General features: G+C 48.0%; 1 protein-coding gene across 33 annotated transcripts in view; it reads right to left on the reverse strand.

The window, feature by feature from the left end:
• Positions 1–19,670, reverse strand: part of CEP112 (centrosomal protein 112) — a 406,171-nt gene that overhangs the window by 67,954 nt on the left and 318,547 nt on the right. For all 33 annotated transcript variants that reach the window (XM_057713718.1, XM_057713712.1, XM_057713720.1 and 30 more), the window contains one exon: positions 19,493–19,642. In XM_057713718.1, coding sequence (XP_057569701.1) covers positions 19,493–19,642 — 150 coding nt within the window. The remainder of the gene's footprint in view (positions 1–19,492; positions 19,643–19,670) is intronic.

The raw sequence follows: 19,670 nt of genomic DNA on the forward strand, positions 1-19,670 counted from the left end.
GCATGAAAAATTCAGAGAAATGCTAGGACTGATTTGCCTCAGAGAGATGTAGAGAGAACAGGGAAGAAGAGTGATGGGGGTGAGTCTGAGGACATGCCCCAGATACGCTGTGGAGCATTCAGGGATGCTTCAGAGGTAACTCACTTGCTTTCTCTTTCCATAATTTAAAAAACTGATACAAGTGAACTTATTTACAAAACAGAAACAGACTTTCAGATTTGGAAAACAGATTTACCGTTACCAAAGGGGAAACACTGAGCAGGGAGGGATGCATGAGGAGTTTGGGATTAACATACACACATGACTACATACAACATAGATGATCAACAAGGACCTGCTGTACAGCACAGGGGACTACATTCAATATCTTGTAATAACCTATAATGGAAAAGAATTGAAAAAATACATACATAGATATATTTGAATCACTGCTGTACACCTGAAACTAACACAACATTGTAAATCAAGTATACACCAATAAAATTAAAAAAATTTTTTTAAAAAGGAAGTGCTTTCTGAGAGGCACAGGCCACACTCAAGTGGACACTACACCTTTATCTGCCAGCCACCACCTGGTGGGTCGACTCCTGAACACTGAGTGACCATGGCGTCTCCGCACAGACTGGGCTCCGGGGCTGCGGGGAGCGGCCTTGTCCTGCGGAAACTGAGCGTCCCGCGCAGAGGCCGCCGCCGTCACCACGGCCTGTGCGGCCACGGCCTGGGGGGGTGTCAGAGCCCACGGGCGGGGCAGGAAGGATGGAGCGGAGGCCAGGATGGAGCGGAGGCCAGTGTGGAGAGGCCGCCGTGGCCAAGGAGGTCTGTCTAGGGCCAGAGACGCCCGAGATGAGGGCTGTGCAGGGAACAGGGGCGGCCGGGCAGGGCCGAAGCCCAGATGAGAGCCAGCCGGTCGGTCCGAGGAGGGGCCAGGTGCGCGGTGCCAGGCAGGCAGAGGCTCGCCGAGCTGGCGGAGACTGCGGGCGTGGGGGCTGCGGAGCCTCGGGGCCTGTGGGGGCGGCCGGGCTGCATCCCAGACCGGAGACGTCAAGTCGGCCGTGGGGGCGGCAGGGAGAAGGGACGGAGGCGGCGAGCCTGGGGGCGGCCTGCTCAGAGCTGGGAGGGAGGGGCAGCCCTGCGCGAGGGGAGGCCGCGGGGACGGGGAGCCTGCAGGGACGCGGAGCCCGGGTGCCCGCGGGCCGGTGACAGGCTGCCTGCGGACAACGAGGGAGAAGAGGGCGCGGGCGCGGGCGGGAGGGGCTCGGCTACGCCTTCCGGCTTTCAACACGCCGAGCTGCAGGTTTCTGCAGGTACCTCGAGATGTGTAGACGAGCAAGACCCTTCCAGAAAGATCTGGACCGGGACGGGCTCCGCGACGTGGGGCGCGCCAGCAGCATCTCGGCGGTGGTGGGCGCGGACGCTGAACCGCAGAGGAGGCCGGACAGCCCCCTGGGAGCGGCGGGACTTGAGGGCACGAGGGACAAAGGGGGGCGAGCAGGGAGCTGCCTCCGCGGTGCCGGAGCCCCGGGGACGAGGACGGGGTCCAGGGACGGAGGGGCGAGGCGCCCGCGGCCGCACAGGGAGCCGCCTCCGCGGAGCACGGCCCGCAGCCCGAGGGCGCGGCACCGGGACAGGGTTCTTCCGTGGGCTCCATCCCAACATCCCTCAGCGCTTCCCGGATCGGGCTCTTTAAATAAACAACTGAACAATGATGTATACGTAGGACTTATTAAGTAGAAGCACTGTTCTAAATGCTCTTCAAGCTCATTCAATTCTCACAGCAATTCCTGCACATGTTTCGGGTAATTTCCATGTTTTGAAACAAGGAATCTAGGGCACAGAGAGCTTAAGTAACTTGTTTGAGGTCCCACGGTTTCTAAACGGCAGGGCCAGGATTTGAACTCAGGCAGTCCTGGCTCCAGAATCGACGTTATTAAGCCCCGTCTCTGAAATGCAACACTGGCAAGCACATCCCAGAGGACGCTTTGAGCCTCAGAAAACTAAACAGTGGTAACAAAACGACAGGGTTCCATGTGACACTTCACAGTTCGGGAAAGGCTGAAAAATTACTCCAAGGAACCCAGAGCCGCCACTTTCTGTCCCCGGTGTCGTATCCTTCCACAAATGCAGACGGCCGCTGTACGGACTCTTTTGGTTCATTCATTGCTCATTTGGCATCATAGAAATAAAGCCATTTGAACTACATAGATTCTCAAAATAATTGGTTTCCTCTTGGAAAACAGATTCCTCGGCCTTCTCACAAATCAATCCTGGAGTAAGTGTCTGCCGAGCCTCCACGGCGACGAGGCTGGGGGAGGATCGTTACCCACCAGCAGCTCCTTCCTTTGAAACGCTCTTTAAATTAGGTAACGTGTTTAGAAAGTTGCTTTTCAAATCATGACCTCTATTCTAAATTGGCCTTGAACATTTTGATTCCAAGCACCGCTCGTGATAATTTTTAAAAATCACAGCAAGCAACAGAGCCAACGACAGAAGGAAACATTTCTTAAACAGTCCAAATAAGCAACGGCTTTGCTGAGCCGCCGTCTGAAAGGAAGGGGGAGTTCTGCTAGAGCCACAAGGAAGCATGCAAGACTGTGAGGAAGATGTTTCCCACATTTCGGCAGCTCATATGTGCTTTAAAGTAAAATACAGTTCCCTTTATTTCTGTTGTCATGCGTGTTTGACTCCGTGGAGCGTGAGGGAAAGACCAAAGGCGCGGAAGCCTTGGGTTCAAGGCTTGGTGCTGCCAGCAGCCACGTGAAAGGACCGTGCACGTCCCCTCGGACGGGCTCAGGGTTTTTATTTGTGAAACGGGGGGCGAGGACAGGAGAATCGGAGGTCGGGGAGCTGATTCTCTAAGAGTCTTTTCAACTTTAAGATGCTGTTAATCAATAGTGATTAATAGCTGGTATGAAAGGAGTTTCACAGGAATCCACTATATTTAATACTCATAAAACTTCGTTAAGAATAAAGGGAGGATGGACGAGAACAGGAAGATGGTGAACTTGAGTGGAAGACGCCATCAGAAGAAAAGAAATCAGAATAAAACTCAGCTGAGAAAAGGCCACTCGGGATCCGACAGGCAAGACCGTTACGTGAAGTGACCGGCGCTCAGGGTCAGTGTGGCTGGAAACGCACGAGGCCAAGAAGGGAGACGGTGGACTTGTCAGCAAGGCTGAGACCGGGACGTGGCAAAGCTGTTCACGCGGAGGGCCCACCGTCCAGGCCGGGGGGCCTGCAGGTCACGGGGACATCTCTGGCCTCTCCAGGTCTACCTCGTAGTTAATCTTAGCGACACGTTGTGTTCAAGGAAGAGGACGTGCCTGGTCAGATGCAGAGCATGAACCGTCCTGTGAAGTTCACCGTGAACTTGGTCCACGTTCTACCAGGAGCCCAAACTGCTTCTGTGTCCTCCCCGGAGAGACAGGGACGGACAGCAGGGCACTGTTTATCAACTACACCGAAGGAAAAATCAGGTCAGACTCAGACTTTGTAAACAAGGATCTGCAGACACTATTTAAAAATAAAAGGAAACTAGATAAGCCAGCTTGGAAAGTGGAGAAGTAAGTAAATATGTCTCTCTGAGGAATACCAATATTCCTAACCAATATTTCAAACATTGCTAGCATTTGAAATAATTGGCTTTTTAAGCAACAATGAAGTACTACTGACAAAAATGATTCACTGCAGGAGAACTGGCAGTCCAGTTGAGGTCTGGTCTGAGCTCGACAGGAAGATAAGTTTACTGGGAAGAACTTGAGAAGGACCCACTTCTCTGGATGAGGAAATGCAGGCTAGCATCGCTTTTGAACTTGGAATGGATCTGCCCCAAGGAATGGCAAGAATATAAGATGGAAAAAGAGCAGTTGGGAAGAAAAGAAAAAGTAACGCTTGTTTCTAAGAATGCTGCTGCTTTGTTTTATGAACTAGTCTATTTGTTTTGGCTGCAACTAAACTCAAGAATGTTCTCTGCATATTTCACAGTGTAGTTTATAGACATCAAAGGAACAGTCTCTCCTTTCATCATTATTTACACATAAAAATAACGCAATTTGTGGTGCATGTAAGATGTTACTTCTTAAAAACCTCTCGAGTCTAATTTATTAATTGCTTGAGATTTAAAGTTAAACAAGGCAGAGATGCAAATCGTATGTTACTCTGAAATATTTTACCACCAAATCTTGGTTTATTAATGAGATGTTGAGCAGCCATATGAATATTTATTTAGGTGGTTGGAGGGCTTATGAAGGATCCTGGAGCAAGTGACAGAAACATAAAAGCAAAAGGGTTTTGCGTCTCTTGAAGAAAATGGGGGCTGTGTCTTTGTTTTTAATTCCACTCTTTCCTCTGTGCTTCCAACATTAAAGCATTCCTGTAACCCACCAACCACCCCAGATCTCTTTTGCTCCAAATCTCTAGTTTCAGCTGCTACTACTGCAGCTATGAGAGCAAAAGACTCCTATCGACATCCCTGGAAACAACATTTTGGTCTTTTTTGATGGCATGACAACAGCACACGAATCTTTTCCCCGATCATATGCACTTGGAAAATGTAATCTATGTAGAAAAACTAGGTTTATCTTCATTAATTTATTGATCTGATTTAGTTCCTTAGAAATGCTGTGTAAAGCTGTAAGTTAACTCTTTACATGTTTTATTTCTTTAATGCAACAAACCCCCTAAAAATAACACAATATAAACGTAAAGCAAAATGAGCAAGGCCTGTTTTAAGATCTTCCCGTGATTTACAAGGCACATCTATGCAGAATCAGTTACGACAACGTGTTTACTCATAGCTTCACTTTTTTCTCAGAATGTACGACTGTTGGAAGACACACGGATATGTAGATATGCGTGTATACGCATTCCATATTTTCTGAAAAGTACACACACACACACATATACACATGTATGCACGCATTCTATTTCCTGTGTTAAAAGAAGACCTGTATCAGCCTGTACACGTCAGTGCAGGATCGCAGAGAACACAGTCACAAATACATATGAATGACCCCCTGGTGCACAGCCGCCTGGCCTCGAGGCTGGCCACCCCCCACCCCAAGACACCGCCAGCTCTGCTCCTCCGGTCCCCAAGCGCCCTTCTGGCCCCTCCCCTTCCTGCTCTAGATGCTAACTCCTTCCTGGTCCTTCAAGTGAGATGAGCTCATCTAATTGTTTGGAAAAAAGTCTCACATTAGAGCATGAACGTCTTCAAGTGGGGAGCGTGCTAACACGTCAAGGTCTCTGCATCGTAAAGGGGAGTTTGCCGACCCAGAGGCTTGAGCATCCGACTGCAGACTGTGTGTGTGGGGAGGGCGGGAGGGAGCGGGATCCCTACTTCTTTTTAACTGCAGAGTTGGTGCTGATGTGCTTAAAGCTGCCTTAAAATACTAGACATAAAATTTAGCATGTGCTAATTTGAAATTATATTCTTTAAGTCAACTGAGTCTTTTTTTCTGGGTGCCCACTGCTGTGGGTGCTGTGCCGAAACCAGAAGCAAGAAGAGACTCACTGAGCATTAACGACAGAGCCTCATGACAGTGTCAGGGTCCCCAGGGACTGAGGCGTTCAGAAGAGCTTCCCGGAGGAGGCAGGGAGGACTCTGAGATGGCCTTGGTGGCACTCAACAGGCCTGAGGATGGACAGAGAGGCTGCAGTGAGTGTTCGGGATGGCAGGACGCAGGCACTGCCGTGAACTTGAGGACAGTAAGAAGTCCAGCTTGGCTAGAATAGAACGTGCACGTTGAAGACTATTGAGAAACCTAGCTGGGCTTTGAAAGCCGGCAGAAGAGACGGATCTTGTCGTTAAAAGAGATCCTTTACATTCAATTTAGGCATATGACATGTAAGAAATGAAAACATCATCAAAAGACATAAAATGAAACATAAAAGTCTTATTTCTCCAAACTAACCAGTTATGCATTTCCAAGACTCATTCAGGCAGTTTTAAATGTACAGGACGTTCTGCATTCTTTCCACTTGCTACGTGTTGGCAGTCTTGTCTCACTTTCACAGAGATCTGCTTCATTCTTTTAAAACGGCCTCATAATATTTCATTGCTTGCGTGTACCGTAATTCATTTTTCCCTATCATTTTGCTCTAATAGTGCTACAAAATAACTGTAGAGCCTTGCAGATGTATCCATGGGATCCAATCCCATGAGTGGAACCACAGGCTCAAGGGTTACGTGCATTTATTTATTTATTTATTTATTATTTTGGGGGGGTACACCAAGTTCAATCATCTGTTTTTATACACATATCCCCGTATTCCCTCCCTCCCTTGACTCCCCCCCACCCTCCCTCGAGTCCCCCCCAATCCTCCCCATCCCAGTCCTCTAAGGCATCTTCCATCCTCGAGTTGGACTCCCTTTGTTATACAACAACTTCCCACTGACTATCCATTTTACAGTTGGTAGTATATATATGTCTGTGCTACTCTCTTGCTTCGTCTCAGCTTCCCCTTCACCCCCCGCCCCCCCAAACCTCGAGTTCTCCAGTGGCAGTACACTCCCACACGCTGACCTCCAAAGGGGCCGCAACTGACTTAAACTTCTGGTAACGCTGCATCACTGGGTATTTTTTCAGGTTCAGAATTTATGCCCATTAAGTGGCAGCCAGGCCCTGCAAAACTTTACAGTTTTGATTTACATCTTTAAATTAGGAATGAGAATACGCATACTTTCACATATTTACTGGATATTACTTTTTTCTGTGAGTTCTGTGTTCATACCCTTTGCTCTTTTGGACCACTGGCCGGCTGGTCTCTTCCTATTGATTTCTACACACTCTCTGTGAGGCAGGGAAATCAGAGATTTAAGGTTTCTCTGGCAGACCTCTTCATGCTGGACTGGAGCTGAGGGCCTTTTGGCAGGGACACCAGCTGAGGGGACTGCTTTAAATCAATCGCAAGTTGAGCAGGGCTCTGAACAGGGTCCTATCAGAGGAACAAGAAGTACGTCCTAGGGCTCTGCTGATACACTCGAGATAAACGGGGCTGAAGGAAAGAGAGGACAAAGATGAACCCGAAGTTTCTAACAGGAACAGAAAGACTGGGGGTAACCCTGATAGGCTGGAAAGAAGAGCCAATTTGGAAGGGAAGATGCTAATTCCGTGTTGCACTTACTATGTGTGAAATAGTGGTGCCTTCTCCAAAAGAAGATGATTTACAGGCAGTGGGAGATATGGGGCCCGACCAGGAACCAGGCAAGGCTTCTGGGAAGCATCTCTGTAGAAGTGACAGCTCAGGTCGCGGGGGAGACGAGCTCCCTGTGCAGGGAAAAGGAGAAGCAAAGCCCAGGACACGGACCGGAGGGCCCACGAGGAGGGAGAGAGGCCACAGAGGAGACCAGCCGGGAGAAGGGCGAGTTCCTCGCGCAGGGCTGAGCAAACCGCGGCCAGGGGGCCATGCCTGGCACCCGGCCTGTTGTCCTAAATCAAGTTTTATGGGAACACAGCCTCGCCCACTTGTTGACATATTGTCTAAGGCTGCTCTCACACCACAGCAGCAGGAGCTGGGTGAATGGGACAGAGACCGCACGGCTCGCAAAACCTAGAATATTTACTATCCAGCCCTTTTACAGGAAAAGTTTTCCAAGCCTTGTTCTAGAAGGAAAGTTGTTGGTCAGTGCAGTCAAATGCTGCATGAGCTGGAAGGTGACTGGACGTGGGAAGACACGCCTGAACTTAGACGAGAGGTAATAGGTTACTTTGAAAACTCCCTGTGTTATGTTGGGATTAGAAAAGGGAGTTTAAAAGAAGGTTTGGAAGAGTGGACTCACATGCAGCAGAAACAGCAGAGCCCGAGGTCGGCCGGTAGCTAGAAAGCGCGTCAGGAAGGGTGGTGGCCCGTCTGTCCTCACACCCCTTGTGCTGAGAAGGTGGGCGGTCCTCATGGCCATGGGCACCAGAGCTGGGGGCAGCCTGACCCAGAACGTGGGGGGGGGGCCGTGGGCCGCGCAGGCTGGTGGCGGTTTAACGACCGGCTCCCAAGAAGCATTTGCGGCAGCGCGCCCCGATGTCCAGGCGCCCGCGCCCCAGCCGCCAGCACTCCTGACAGCGGGACAGTCGGCCCCTTCGGGCCAGCACAGCAACTGGGTGACGCCGTCACCAGCGCTGGGGCTGTGGGATGGAGCCTAGGGGGACGTGAGCCGGGGTGGGATCCCTTAGGGGCAAACCCTGGGAAGCAAGAGACCACACTGCGGGAGCCAGAAGGAAAACGCACGACCTCCAGGACTGACAAGTGGGGACACAGAGGTGGCCGAGTCACCAGCGGCTGAACAGAAACTCAGCTTCTGCCAGAGCGAAACAGCCATTTGAGTTGAGACGTGGCCAAATTTTTTTTAATAAAATCAACTTAATGTGTTAAAACCATTATCATCTTCTAATAATCAGGAGCCCGTATAACCCAGCGCTTCTGAATATACACGTGTATGTAAACGTACACAGGGCTGCCCTGGGCGCGGTGGTTCGGAATCCGCCTGCCAGTGCGGGCGACGTGGGTTCAAGCCCTGGACAGGGAAGATCCCACGTGCCATGGAGCAAGTAAGCCTGCGAGCCACAACTACTGAGCCCATGTGCCACAGTTACTGAAGTCCCTACACCCAGAGCCTGTGCTCTGCAACGAGAAGCCCCCGCAACGAGAAGCCCATGCACCACAATGAAGAGGAGCCCCCATTCGCCACAACTAGAGAAAGCCCGTGTGCAGCAACGAAGACGCAACACAGCCAATACATAAATAAATAGATTTATAAAAAAAGAATATATATATGTAAATACATACAATGACGTGTATAAACACATATGTATACATGGTAATCACTCAGTCATGTTGGCTGTTGCTGCTTATATGATGAAATTATGTATCTCAGCTCATCATACTGACTTTGAAATAGCTTCTGATGCAGTTTGGAATTATTAAGATTAAAATATTTCCAAAGAGTTATTTGTTAATTTTTATATATTAAAAAAACTGAACGATGCATCTATATGCCAGTATTTGATTAACCGAAGCAATTTGTATTTTGGACCACGCAGTAATTAAATTAACCACATGGCGTCACTTAATACCGTTAGTCTTCCAAAGAGCGCCATCCCCCTGCGGCGGGTGGGGAGGAAGCTGCTTCTCCCGTGCCCCCCAGTCCCTCCCAGATACTCATGCACTCACTCATCCAACGCCATCCAGGGGCTAAAAACACCTCTCACAGTGCATGAAGGTTTTCCCACTGAACAAATCATCTTCAACGAGTCTTTACATAAAACACAAATCTGCCAGAGAACAGACCTGGAGGAAAGGTGGGGGCAGAGGGCTCTGGGGGGAGAGCTGTGCGCTTCTCCTCTGCTCACGTATTGCTGCCGCGTCTCCCCGCTCCAGGGAGCAAGGTCACAGGCTCACTGCCTCACTGCACCAAGCTTGCCTTCCAGAGCATCCTTCCTGGAACACGGCGCCCACGCCCTGCGCTGCCACGACTGGGTGGCTGGCTCCCTCTCTGAGGGAGCAGGAAGCCTTCCTGGGGGGGACGGAAAATACACTCCTCTTCTCAGCATTATCCATTCTGATTCTGCGCCCTCCGCGTCCTCAGCACGGGCACGCAGTGGAGACGAGAATTAAATAATGAACGGGTCCCGAACACGCTGTGTGACACTAGGCAGCGAGATGTCTCTGTTTCCCGATGCTACTGAAACCCCACGATGAGATTTGCAACTTTATTCTTGGGGAAGTGGATTCCTGTAAGCTTTCAGCACAGTGAGAATTGCCCAATCCTATGAAATGTTCTTTTTTCCCTCCCTCAAGCCCTTCTGGTAACACAGACCAGATTTCTAGATGTCCTACTGGCAGCCGACCTTTTCTTGTGAACCCTAGTCAGTGGCCGAGGGAGAGGAGCATTTGTGCTTTAGAATCTCTTCTCTGTGCCTGCGAGCAAAAATTTTACAGCATTTCTCCTTGATATGAAATCTCTGCTCGGACATCTGGCTTCACAGTGAGGAACTTTCAATACACCAGCTTCAAAGAAAGGGCTTAGCCCTGGTGGGGCGTGATGCCAGAGGAATGTTCCCGGCCTTTCTATAGAACTGTTCCTATCAGTTTCCCCCCCAGTGCTCATCTGTGAGTTCAGTGCAGAGAGCTCACTGACACGCAGATGACTTGGCTTTGGGGTACAGCCTGGTGGGGGCCTCCCCCTGGAGTGGTGGGGCGAAGAAATTATCTGTAAACAAGGTGTAGGACATTTTGTTAGAATCTGCCTACTAGGCAAAATGTAACCCTGTTACCATAAATCTGAGTTATTTTCGCATATCTGCTAGAGCATCACAAAATATTTACAAGCTCGCTGCCATCGGTAAAACGAGAATAAGGTGACAGGGTTAGTTTCCAGAGCCTTGATTTACGTGGTAACATCATTCATTTATTCAGTATATTTCTAGAACTTCCACAGAACCAAACACTTCAGTACGTGTTTGCTCTTAAGAAGCCTGGAGTCTACTTGGTGATAAGAGAAGGACTCACAGCACAGGCCACAGTCTTCTCGTTCAACCCCCAAATCCTCCTGAGATCTCACATGGTTTCTGAAAGGTTGTGGTTAACTTGTGAGGCCACAAGACCTGGCTGATGCTCTGAGGGTGTCTGAGTTTCTGTTTGTCCCTTTCAGGGATCTTCACACGCGTCACTGCGCACGTGAGTCCGGGTGCAGCGTGTGGCCCCAGGCCCACCTGGAGGCAGAGACAGGCCCTACCTTTCCTCCCTAGGCCTGCAGCTGCTGATCTGCAAAACACCTTCAACCACAAGGTTCTGGGTAAAGGGCTGGTTCTCACAGCACAGCGAGAACCTCCCTAGAGGAAGGGACAAAGCTGGTGCGGTCTTCTCGTCCCGACACTTCACAGAAAGATGGCTTTGAATCTTAAGGGAAAGGGCTCTACATGGAGCTCATGTGATCGTGGAGAGCATGAAGGCTGAGGGCTGGCTGTTGAGACCGTGGAGTGAGGGGACACATCTAGATAAGTGGTTCTCAAAGTTTTGGGTTTCTGGACCCCTTTATACTCTTAAAAACTTAAGAACGCCAAAGAAGTTTTGTTTATGTGGGTTATATCTATTGATGTTCACTGTATTAGAAATTAAATTAAGAACTATTAAAACATATTCGGGCTTCCCTGGTGGCACAGTGGTTAAAAATCCAGCTACCAATGCAGGGGACATGGGTTCAAGCTCTGGTCGGGGAAGATCCCACATGCTGCAGAGCAACTAAGCCTGTGCGCTATAGCCTGAGCTCTAGAGCCCATACGCCACAGCTACTGAGCCCACATGCCACAACTATTGAAGCCCGCGTGCCTAGAGTCCGTGCTCTGCAATAAGAGAAGCCACCACAATGAGAAGTCTGTGCACCACAACGAAGAGTTGCGGAGAAAGCCCGCACGCAGTAATAAAGACCCAACGCAGCCAATAAAATAAATAAATAAATAAATAAAGTAAACAAACATATATTTATTGATTCATTTAAAAATAACTAATAATCCCATTATGTGTGAACCTAAATATATATTTTTAAAATAAAAATAACTATTCTTCCAAAGCAAGAAAAAGGTTAGTGAGGTGTGTGGCCATGTTTTATATTTTTGCAACTCTTTCTAATGCCTGGTTTAACCGAAGGAGCTAGGCTCCTATCTCTGCTTTTGCATCCATCTCTCACAAGATGTTGCTTTGGTTGACGTACAGGAAGACAGTCTACTCTCACACAGATAAGAGCTGAAATATTTCAGTAACCTTTTCAGTTGACTGCAGATGTTCCTTGTGACTACATCAGAAATTGACAAGTGATAGTTTCTTAGAAACGTTAGCTGCAACGTGGAGTCTGAAACTGTCAGTGAACTCTGTGTACTGTCAACGTTAAACCCGCTGGTAAAGTTTTGTTCTGAATGGGTCTTTCACCCACGCACAATTTTGCAGCAATAGGTGTTGGTCATTTGGAAAACATGGATTCAGAGAGTTATAAAAATCTTCCAAATGTTGTTACCCTTCACCAACTTTTCTGTTTCTTCCCGTCCACATCATCAGTAACACCACTGATCGCATCAGAAATGTCTTTAAGTACTGGGAAGCTGTCAAGCTTACAGTGATGGCATAAGTTCTCCAAATTCCTAATTTTTGCTTGAAAGCTCAAATTTTGTCATTAGCAACAATACAGTCAGTTGTTGTCCTTGAAGTGTCAGACTCACTTCCTTCGTTTTCAAGAAAACCTCTGTCAGGTAGTCAGAATGGAATATGCGCAGTTTGCCCGTCAATCGTTCTCCCAAGTGACTAGAGTTCAGCTCACACTCAAACAAATGCAGAACTGCTTCTCTTTGAGATCACCATCCTACTTCAGTGTTTAGCAGGGGTGCTTCATGTGTGCTTCCTATTAATATTGAAAAGATGTGTTCTCAGGGACTGAGGTTTAATAGAATTAATAGTCTTTGTTTCCGTTGTTTTTAAAGCACAAGTATGTGGTGGTGAAGAGAATGACCAGTCATACATTCAATGTCAATGCCATGTTTCACGCTGAAACGCCAGCAGTTTTACCCTTCGCTGCTTTCACACCATCAGTGCAAATGGAAACACAGTGAGAAAGGCATCTGAGGTCTCTGTCCTATTATGAAAGTAGTTGTGACCTTGCCGAGCCCCTGAAAAGGTCTCAGAGACCCACAGGGATCTGAGGACAACACCTTTAGAACCACTGGTTTAGGTGGTGAAGTGTTTCGTGTGCCAGGGTGACAGGCATAGATTGCATTCCATGGGCAACGGAAAGCCACGGACGGATTTTAAGAGGCAAATCACATGCTTATATTTGTGTTTTAGAAAGATCACTTTATCAACAGTTTGAGGGACGGATTTGAGAGGGTCAAGCTATTGGCAGTGATTCCACAAAAAAAGGATTGTAACAGGCGAAGTCGAAGACATGAAGGTTTGAGGAAGAAGGCGGGCGTTAGCGGTGGGGGGATGGGGAGGGCATCTGGAAACGCGCAGACGATATTTCTAGGAAGTGACCCTGCGGAGGGTCACTCAAGGGGGCTTCCGGAATCTGACTTCATGACTGAGTGGATGATGGTGGTTCTTTAACTCTTACAGTTGATACAAGAGGAACAGGGTGGGGGTGAGAGAAGAGTGGAGGAAGATAAAGTCAGTTGATGGTGTATCTAGTTTGAGCAGCCTAAGCCTCATCCAAGTGAAAATGTGCAACAGCAGTTAAAAATGAGGATGGAAAGCTCAGAAAAAGTCTGGGTGGAGGTGAAGTTTCAAAATTCACTTGCATGGAAGCTTACTCGAGGGGCTGAGATTGTCCAGGGACAGCGCATACAAAGAAAACAGAGGCGGCTTTGCTTAACACCAACATTTGAGTGTCAGAAAGAGGAAGAGGAGACAGGGTGTGGGAGAAAGGGCTCAGGGTGGCCGAGGAACTGGGGAAGTGCTGCCGTGGAGCTAAGGGAGTTTCCAGAGCCTGTTGACGTGGCCGATTAAACGACCGTCACAGGCGCTCGTGCTCTCAGACCAGGGAGCGGCTGTGACTTCCCGGTCCCACCGATGTGAATGGAATTGAAGCTGCGGCTGCAGGGACTTCTTTCCTGCTCCCTCTTTTGCCTCCTGGCAGCTACTAGTCCAAGGAGATCGTGCAGACAAGCAGAGCAGGCCTGACCCCAATCCAGAGCCTGGAGTCAAGCCACGCTAATGGTCCACAGACATGTTTCAAGGAAAACAAATGTTTGTAATTACAAGTCACTGAATTTGGGGGACTGTTTGTTACCCAGCATTGTGACAACAGCTGACTAACACAGGTTCCTTGTTAAATGTTATTAAGGTGTCAAACAGGCTTCTACGATCACACAGGAGACTGAATTTCCCTGTCCCAACACAGATAAGTGAGTAAATGAGTAAAAATGAGCAGAAAAGCACTAAAGCACTGAAATAAGGTAGTAAGGTGGACATAATACAAAAAAAATCCCTCAAAGGCTTGTGGTCAAGGGAAAAAACAAGATTCTGGAGACACCAGAGCGTTTCAGTGACTCAACTTCAAAACCTGCCCATGTCCCCCGTTTTGTTATTTGTTAACAAAATCCTAAGAACTCTCACGAATACCACCAACTTTGAAGGGAAGAAAACTGTGTGGTAGCTTCAGCTTTTTCCTCTGCTGACTGCGTGAAGGATGTGGTAGAAAAACAGGTAAAAGTCAGGGCTGTCTATCTCCAAAGAAAGTGAAGGTGTCAGGCCTTCAGGAATACACACCAAATTTGGGATGATTCAACCCCCAAAGGACTGCAGGATGCCCCCTTCCATTAAGGCAGTGCGAACTCAGAAACAGAGCAGTCAGCCCCCCAGACTGCAGGCACGCCTCTACCCCAGCTCGCCCTCCCTTGCCTCAGGTTCCAGAAAATGCAGAGACACTATAACAAGTGTTACCGACGGAGGGGAGACTCGCTGTATTTCAGAAGCATTTGGGATGGGTTTACCATTTAGAGGGGTCCTGGTTAATCTACTGAACTTACGTGATAAAGAAAGACTTCTTCAGGAATCCCCCAGAAATTGCAAATCACTGACGTGGGGGAAAGCTCACACCTTAGCCAGCCTTCCCCAGCCTTCCCCACAGCCGAAGTGACTGCTAGACGCGCAACGTCCAAGTTCTCGGGGAAAAATGAAAACAAGGATACTGTGCCCATCTAGCATGTCACTCAGACATAAAGGTTATTGGCAGACATTCTTAAACATGGAAAAACTCCTGAGTCTTGAAGGAACCACTTGACCATGAAATCCAGCCAATTAAGAAACACATCAAAGTAAAAACTCAGAGCGGAAGTGCAAAAGGCTGGGGTATAAAAAGCCTAGAGGTCAACACCATATCCCTTAAAGACAGCACGAGTATTAAACCAAGGGTTACAGTTAAAGACAAACTGTGAATACCACAAACCCAGACAGTGTAAAAATGCAATACAACCCCCGGCAGCAGGAGGTGGTGAGGAGGGGTGACGGGACTCGTGTGAGTATTCCAATCCACTCACTTTTCAGCCAAAAGTCAAATTCTGTCCAACAGTTTAACAATTTCTCCGTTTTAGCTTAGCTTCTTTCATTAGCTGAACTTAAGTACACTTAACTTGAAACTTTTCTAAAACTAACACAAACGTAGACTCTAGAGTGTCAGCCCACTCTGTGCGTCTACTTGGCTTTCCTTCTCTTTTCTCCTTACGTGTAGTGGGATGTTCACCTTGGTGCCAAGACGGCTATTTCTGGGTGATGAAATCTGCCGTGACTTTACATATTTTTACCTTTCTGCCCCCACTCCCTGCATTTTCAATTACTTATGAGCATATGCCATTATCCATTTTTTACAAAAATAGAGTACATTTTCTTAAAAAATATGCATGGTGTAAATTAATAATGTTGATTCTGCGTGGGAGGAATACAGACATAGGTTTCCCTTGCGATACGTTGCACAGGTGGCCAGGTGGCGGCCTCCTCCCCCCGCCTGGTTCTGGGCTGGCCCTGAGACTGGCTTGACCAATAGAATGCAGTGGCAGGGCCACCGAGAGTCTCCTATAGCAGCGGTGAGGGACGCGCAGGTCTGCCTTCACCTGCTTGAACCCCCCTCTTAGACAGCAGCTTCCACGTAAAAGGTCTGACTGCCCAGAGAACAAGGTGACGTGGGGGGTCTGGACCCATCCTGGGTGCTGCAGCCCCAGCCAGACTTCCTGGAGAACGAAGGTGGGTGAGCCCCCTCCCCCCACCCCCCACTACACATGGAGCAGAAGACCCCCCCGGCCCAACCCCACCCGCATTTCTGATGCAAAGAATCGTGGGCACATAACACAGCTGCTGCTTAAACCAGCAAGTTTTGGGGTGATTTGTTCTGCAGCTCGACTCTGAAGGTGAGGAGTGAACGAAGCTGTAAGTAAGTGACGAAGGTTTGTCTGCTCTCGAGATAGGGTGACCTGCGGCATAGCAGACCTGCGCTTCTGCTGTAACCTCCTACACTCCGGGGGTGCCGTCCCGCGAAAGGCCTCGCTCCTGGGGGTGTCAGCTGCGTGATTCCTTACATCCCCTGGACGCCTCTAGGCTGAGGTGCATCCTTTTTCACCAAACACTTTTTATTGTCTCTTATTGTGTTGTTATAGCAAAGTGCAGAGCTAAGGTAAGAGAAGAAAATTACCACAAATGCCACCATCAGAGATATCCACCAGGAAAATTTTGATATATGATTCCAGTCTTTTTTCTCTTTATATGTACTTTTTTTGAGCAAAAATGGCCTCATATGTACCTGTGGTTTTGTAAACTGCATTTTCGTTGAAAACTATCTTGCAAACATCTTCAATATCCTTCAATATCCTTCTCCAACATCGTTTTCAATACGGCTTAGTTTTTAGCTGATGTGCTATGGTGGAAACCAACTACAGAAAGGAGACGGAAAACGCTGGTGCCGGGGGCGCCTTGCCCCAAACGGGAGGTCCGTGAATGAGCATCTTCTCGGCTAAAGTCAGTGCGAGTCTTTAACGGCCACGTAGGGCGAATTCTGGAAGTGGGTCAAAGCCTGGGCACGTCTCTTGGCAACTTAATAATGGTAGGTATTGCCAAATTATTCTCCAGAAGTGTTTTATCAAGTTTCACTCACCCAGACCGGTGGCCCTGTAAGTGGGCTTTAGCGGCCTACTCGATGCCTCCACTTTCTCGGCAGACGTACTTTAGTGGAAGGTCTCCGTGCCCACAGGAACAGCCTGAAGCTCTGACCGAGGGAGCCCTGGGCCTACCGCCCACTCCGTTCTGCACCCAAAAAGTGGGGTGAGGTACACGTCACAGTGAACAGGCCACACTGATTTTATAGCGCTTATTTAAATACGGTAAGACTTAATACTATAGAGTGTTAGGTCCATGTGCGCTTACTTGAATGTACATGCAGACAAATGCACTTGGCCTCAGAAAACCAAATATAGGTCTTATGGTGACTCTGTCTCTCTCTGAGTATCTCTATCCATCCTTGCATCTGCGTGTACAAAACACTCAAAAACAATCAGAACGTCCAAATCAAACAACTGTGGCGGACTTCCTAGGTGGTGCAGTGGGTAAGAATCCGCCTGCCAATGCAGGGGACATGGGTTCAAGCCCTGCCCCAGGAAGATCCCACATGTCACGGAGCAACTAAGCCTGTGTGCCACAACTATTGAGCCTGCGCTCTAGAACCCGCTAGCCACAACTATTGAGCCCACGTGCTGCAACTACTGAAGCCCACGCACCTAGAGCCCATGCTCTGCAACAAGAGAGGCCACCGCAATAAGAAGCCCGCGCACCACAAGGAAGAGTAGCCCCGCCTCGCTGCAACCAGAGAAAGCCTGTGTGCAGCAACGAAGACCCAACACAGCCAATAAAATGAATAAATAAATTAATTAAACAAAACAAAACAAAACAACTGTGGCAACAGTGCTTTCATCATTCAGGCCAACAGGGAAGCAGTGAGAATACACAGCTCATCACGCACTTGGTCCCTGACTCACAACCACAGACAAGGTAGACTTGGCAGTTTGTGTAAAGGCCACGAGCTGAGGCGCTCAAGTCTGAAGACCGAGACTTGGACCTGGCTCTGACAGCTAACTAGCCGTCTCACCTCGGGCTGCTTACTTCACCCCAGAGCCTCAGTTTCCCCATCTGCAGGATGGGATGACAGAAACACCTTCCTCGTGAAGATTACTCATAAAGCTTAAAGGAGACGACGAAACGTGAGGTCAGTGAGAAGTTTGGCAGAGAGCCTGGGACACAGTACATGTTGAAGAGATGTTCCTATTATTTTTTGTGACATAGCCTAAAAAAGAAAGCAAGGCAACAAGTGCTAATGCATTAACTATCTGATATAGCTTAGTAAAAGTCATCACTTCACTCATAATCTGCATGAGTGAATCAAAACTCTATATTTTATCTACATTGTAATTTTACTTATTTTCAGGTCCCTATGTTTTGGTCATTATATGTCATAAATATTATATATAAATATATATATACACACATATATATATACTGCCATCTTTTAACAACTTCAGTCTTTATGATTTGGCAGTTTTTTGGAAATTAGGATCAGAATGTTTTTCCCTTTCAATACTGGAAACTATGTTGCTATGGAGTAAATTAATGTTTTCCCTTTTGCATATACGGGGATTCAATTATTTATTTAAAATCTGGAAATTACCTACCACTCAGTATTTGGATATCAAGTGGAAAAGAAATTCACTTAAAATGAAATTTTGATATAGCAATAGAATTTAAATAAAGCAGTCAACTCAGTTCATGCAAAGCAAGACAGTTCTACAGATCAATGAGTACTTCCTCTATATCTATAAATGAAAAGAGTTTCAAAGGTTCTTTAAAATTACCAGAATATGAAAAAGAAACATCATTTTTTTTTTGTCTCATCACACGTAGGGGGAAAAAAATGCTCATAGATGGAAAAACATAGAGAAAATCTCATTAACGACAAAATAAGTCCTCACCTCTAAAGTGAGGAGGCTGGAGACACTGGCCTCTAAGGTTGTGTCCACATCTTAAGGTTTTTCTTCTACTCAATGTTGTCCAGGCTTAAAGGGTATATATAAAAAAGCAACCAACATTAACACTGACTTTTCCCTAAATTATTCAGATCACCTACAATAGGCTACAGAAAAGAAAGATGGAGGGATTAGGCAGAAAAAGGCAGTGATAAAATCCAAATCTTTCATTTTTTCCTTGCTTTGTATGATTACTTTACATGCTTTAAGCATTGTTATAACAAAGTAAAATCACTGAGAAATAATCTTTTGCTGGGAATTCTTTAAAAAATGTTCTGTTCTCTTTTAAATCTTATTTGTAAAGGTTCCCAGATGCCTACTCTCGCAGATTAAGCAGAGTGTGGTGCAGACACTGGCTACGGCTTTCACTGCTATGAAGCCAACAAAGCACTGCTTCGAGAGCTACCTGCCTGCCACCGAACGCATCAGGGCCCAGGGGGTTTTCTGCTGCCACCGGAGATGTGACCCTCTGAAGCCATCTGGAAACAGCCTAGGTTCTCAGCAGCAACACAGTGTGATGTCAAAGCACATTCCCAACCTCAGACAGGGTCCTTCTCATTATGCGAACCCATAATGAGAGGACGTGGCCAGAGGATAGAATGTAAACTGGAAGCTGACTTCTGAAGTTCTTAGCCAGGAGCACTGGGCTAAAACAGTCATTCTGGTTTCAGGGGGCAGTTCCAAGTGGTTCTCAAGAGAAAGGACACGGTATTTTCCAAACATTTGTTCAATGTGCTTCGACTGGGCTTCCCAGAAATGGCTTTTTCTGCTTGCACGTGGTCTCTGAGAGGGAGGGCAGCCTGATCGCTGGCCACACCAAAGGTGGGTCCAGGGAGCGGATGGCTGCAGGCTGTGTGGACCGCTAGGTACCGCGTGCACCTGCCTGCTGCTGGGCTCCGCCCTCCTGTCAACCACAGTAAAGCAGCCCGTACCCGGATACCACCACCTCAGGTTACCTTGATGGCGCGACTGTTATCTCTGATCAGCTGCTGCTTCTCATCCTCAAACTTGCGCACCGCGTCCTGGAGCCGCCTTTCCGCAGCGAGCCCCTGCCGGCTGCTCTCCTCCTTCAGGGAGGACACGGTCGCCTGAAGCTCTGCTATGATCTGAAATGAAAACGGCATGTTGCAGCTC

This window comes from Hippopotamus amphibius, chromosome 17, assembly GCF_030028045.1.
Source record: "Hippopotamus amphibius kiboko isolate mHipAmp2 chromosome 17, mHipAmp2.hap2, whole genome shotgun sequence".
Taxonomy (NCBI): Eukaryota; Metazoa; Chordata; class Mammalia; order Artiodactyla; family Hippopotamidae; genus Hippopotamus; species Hippopotamus amphibius.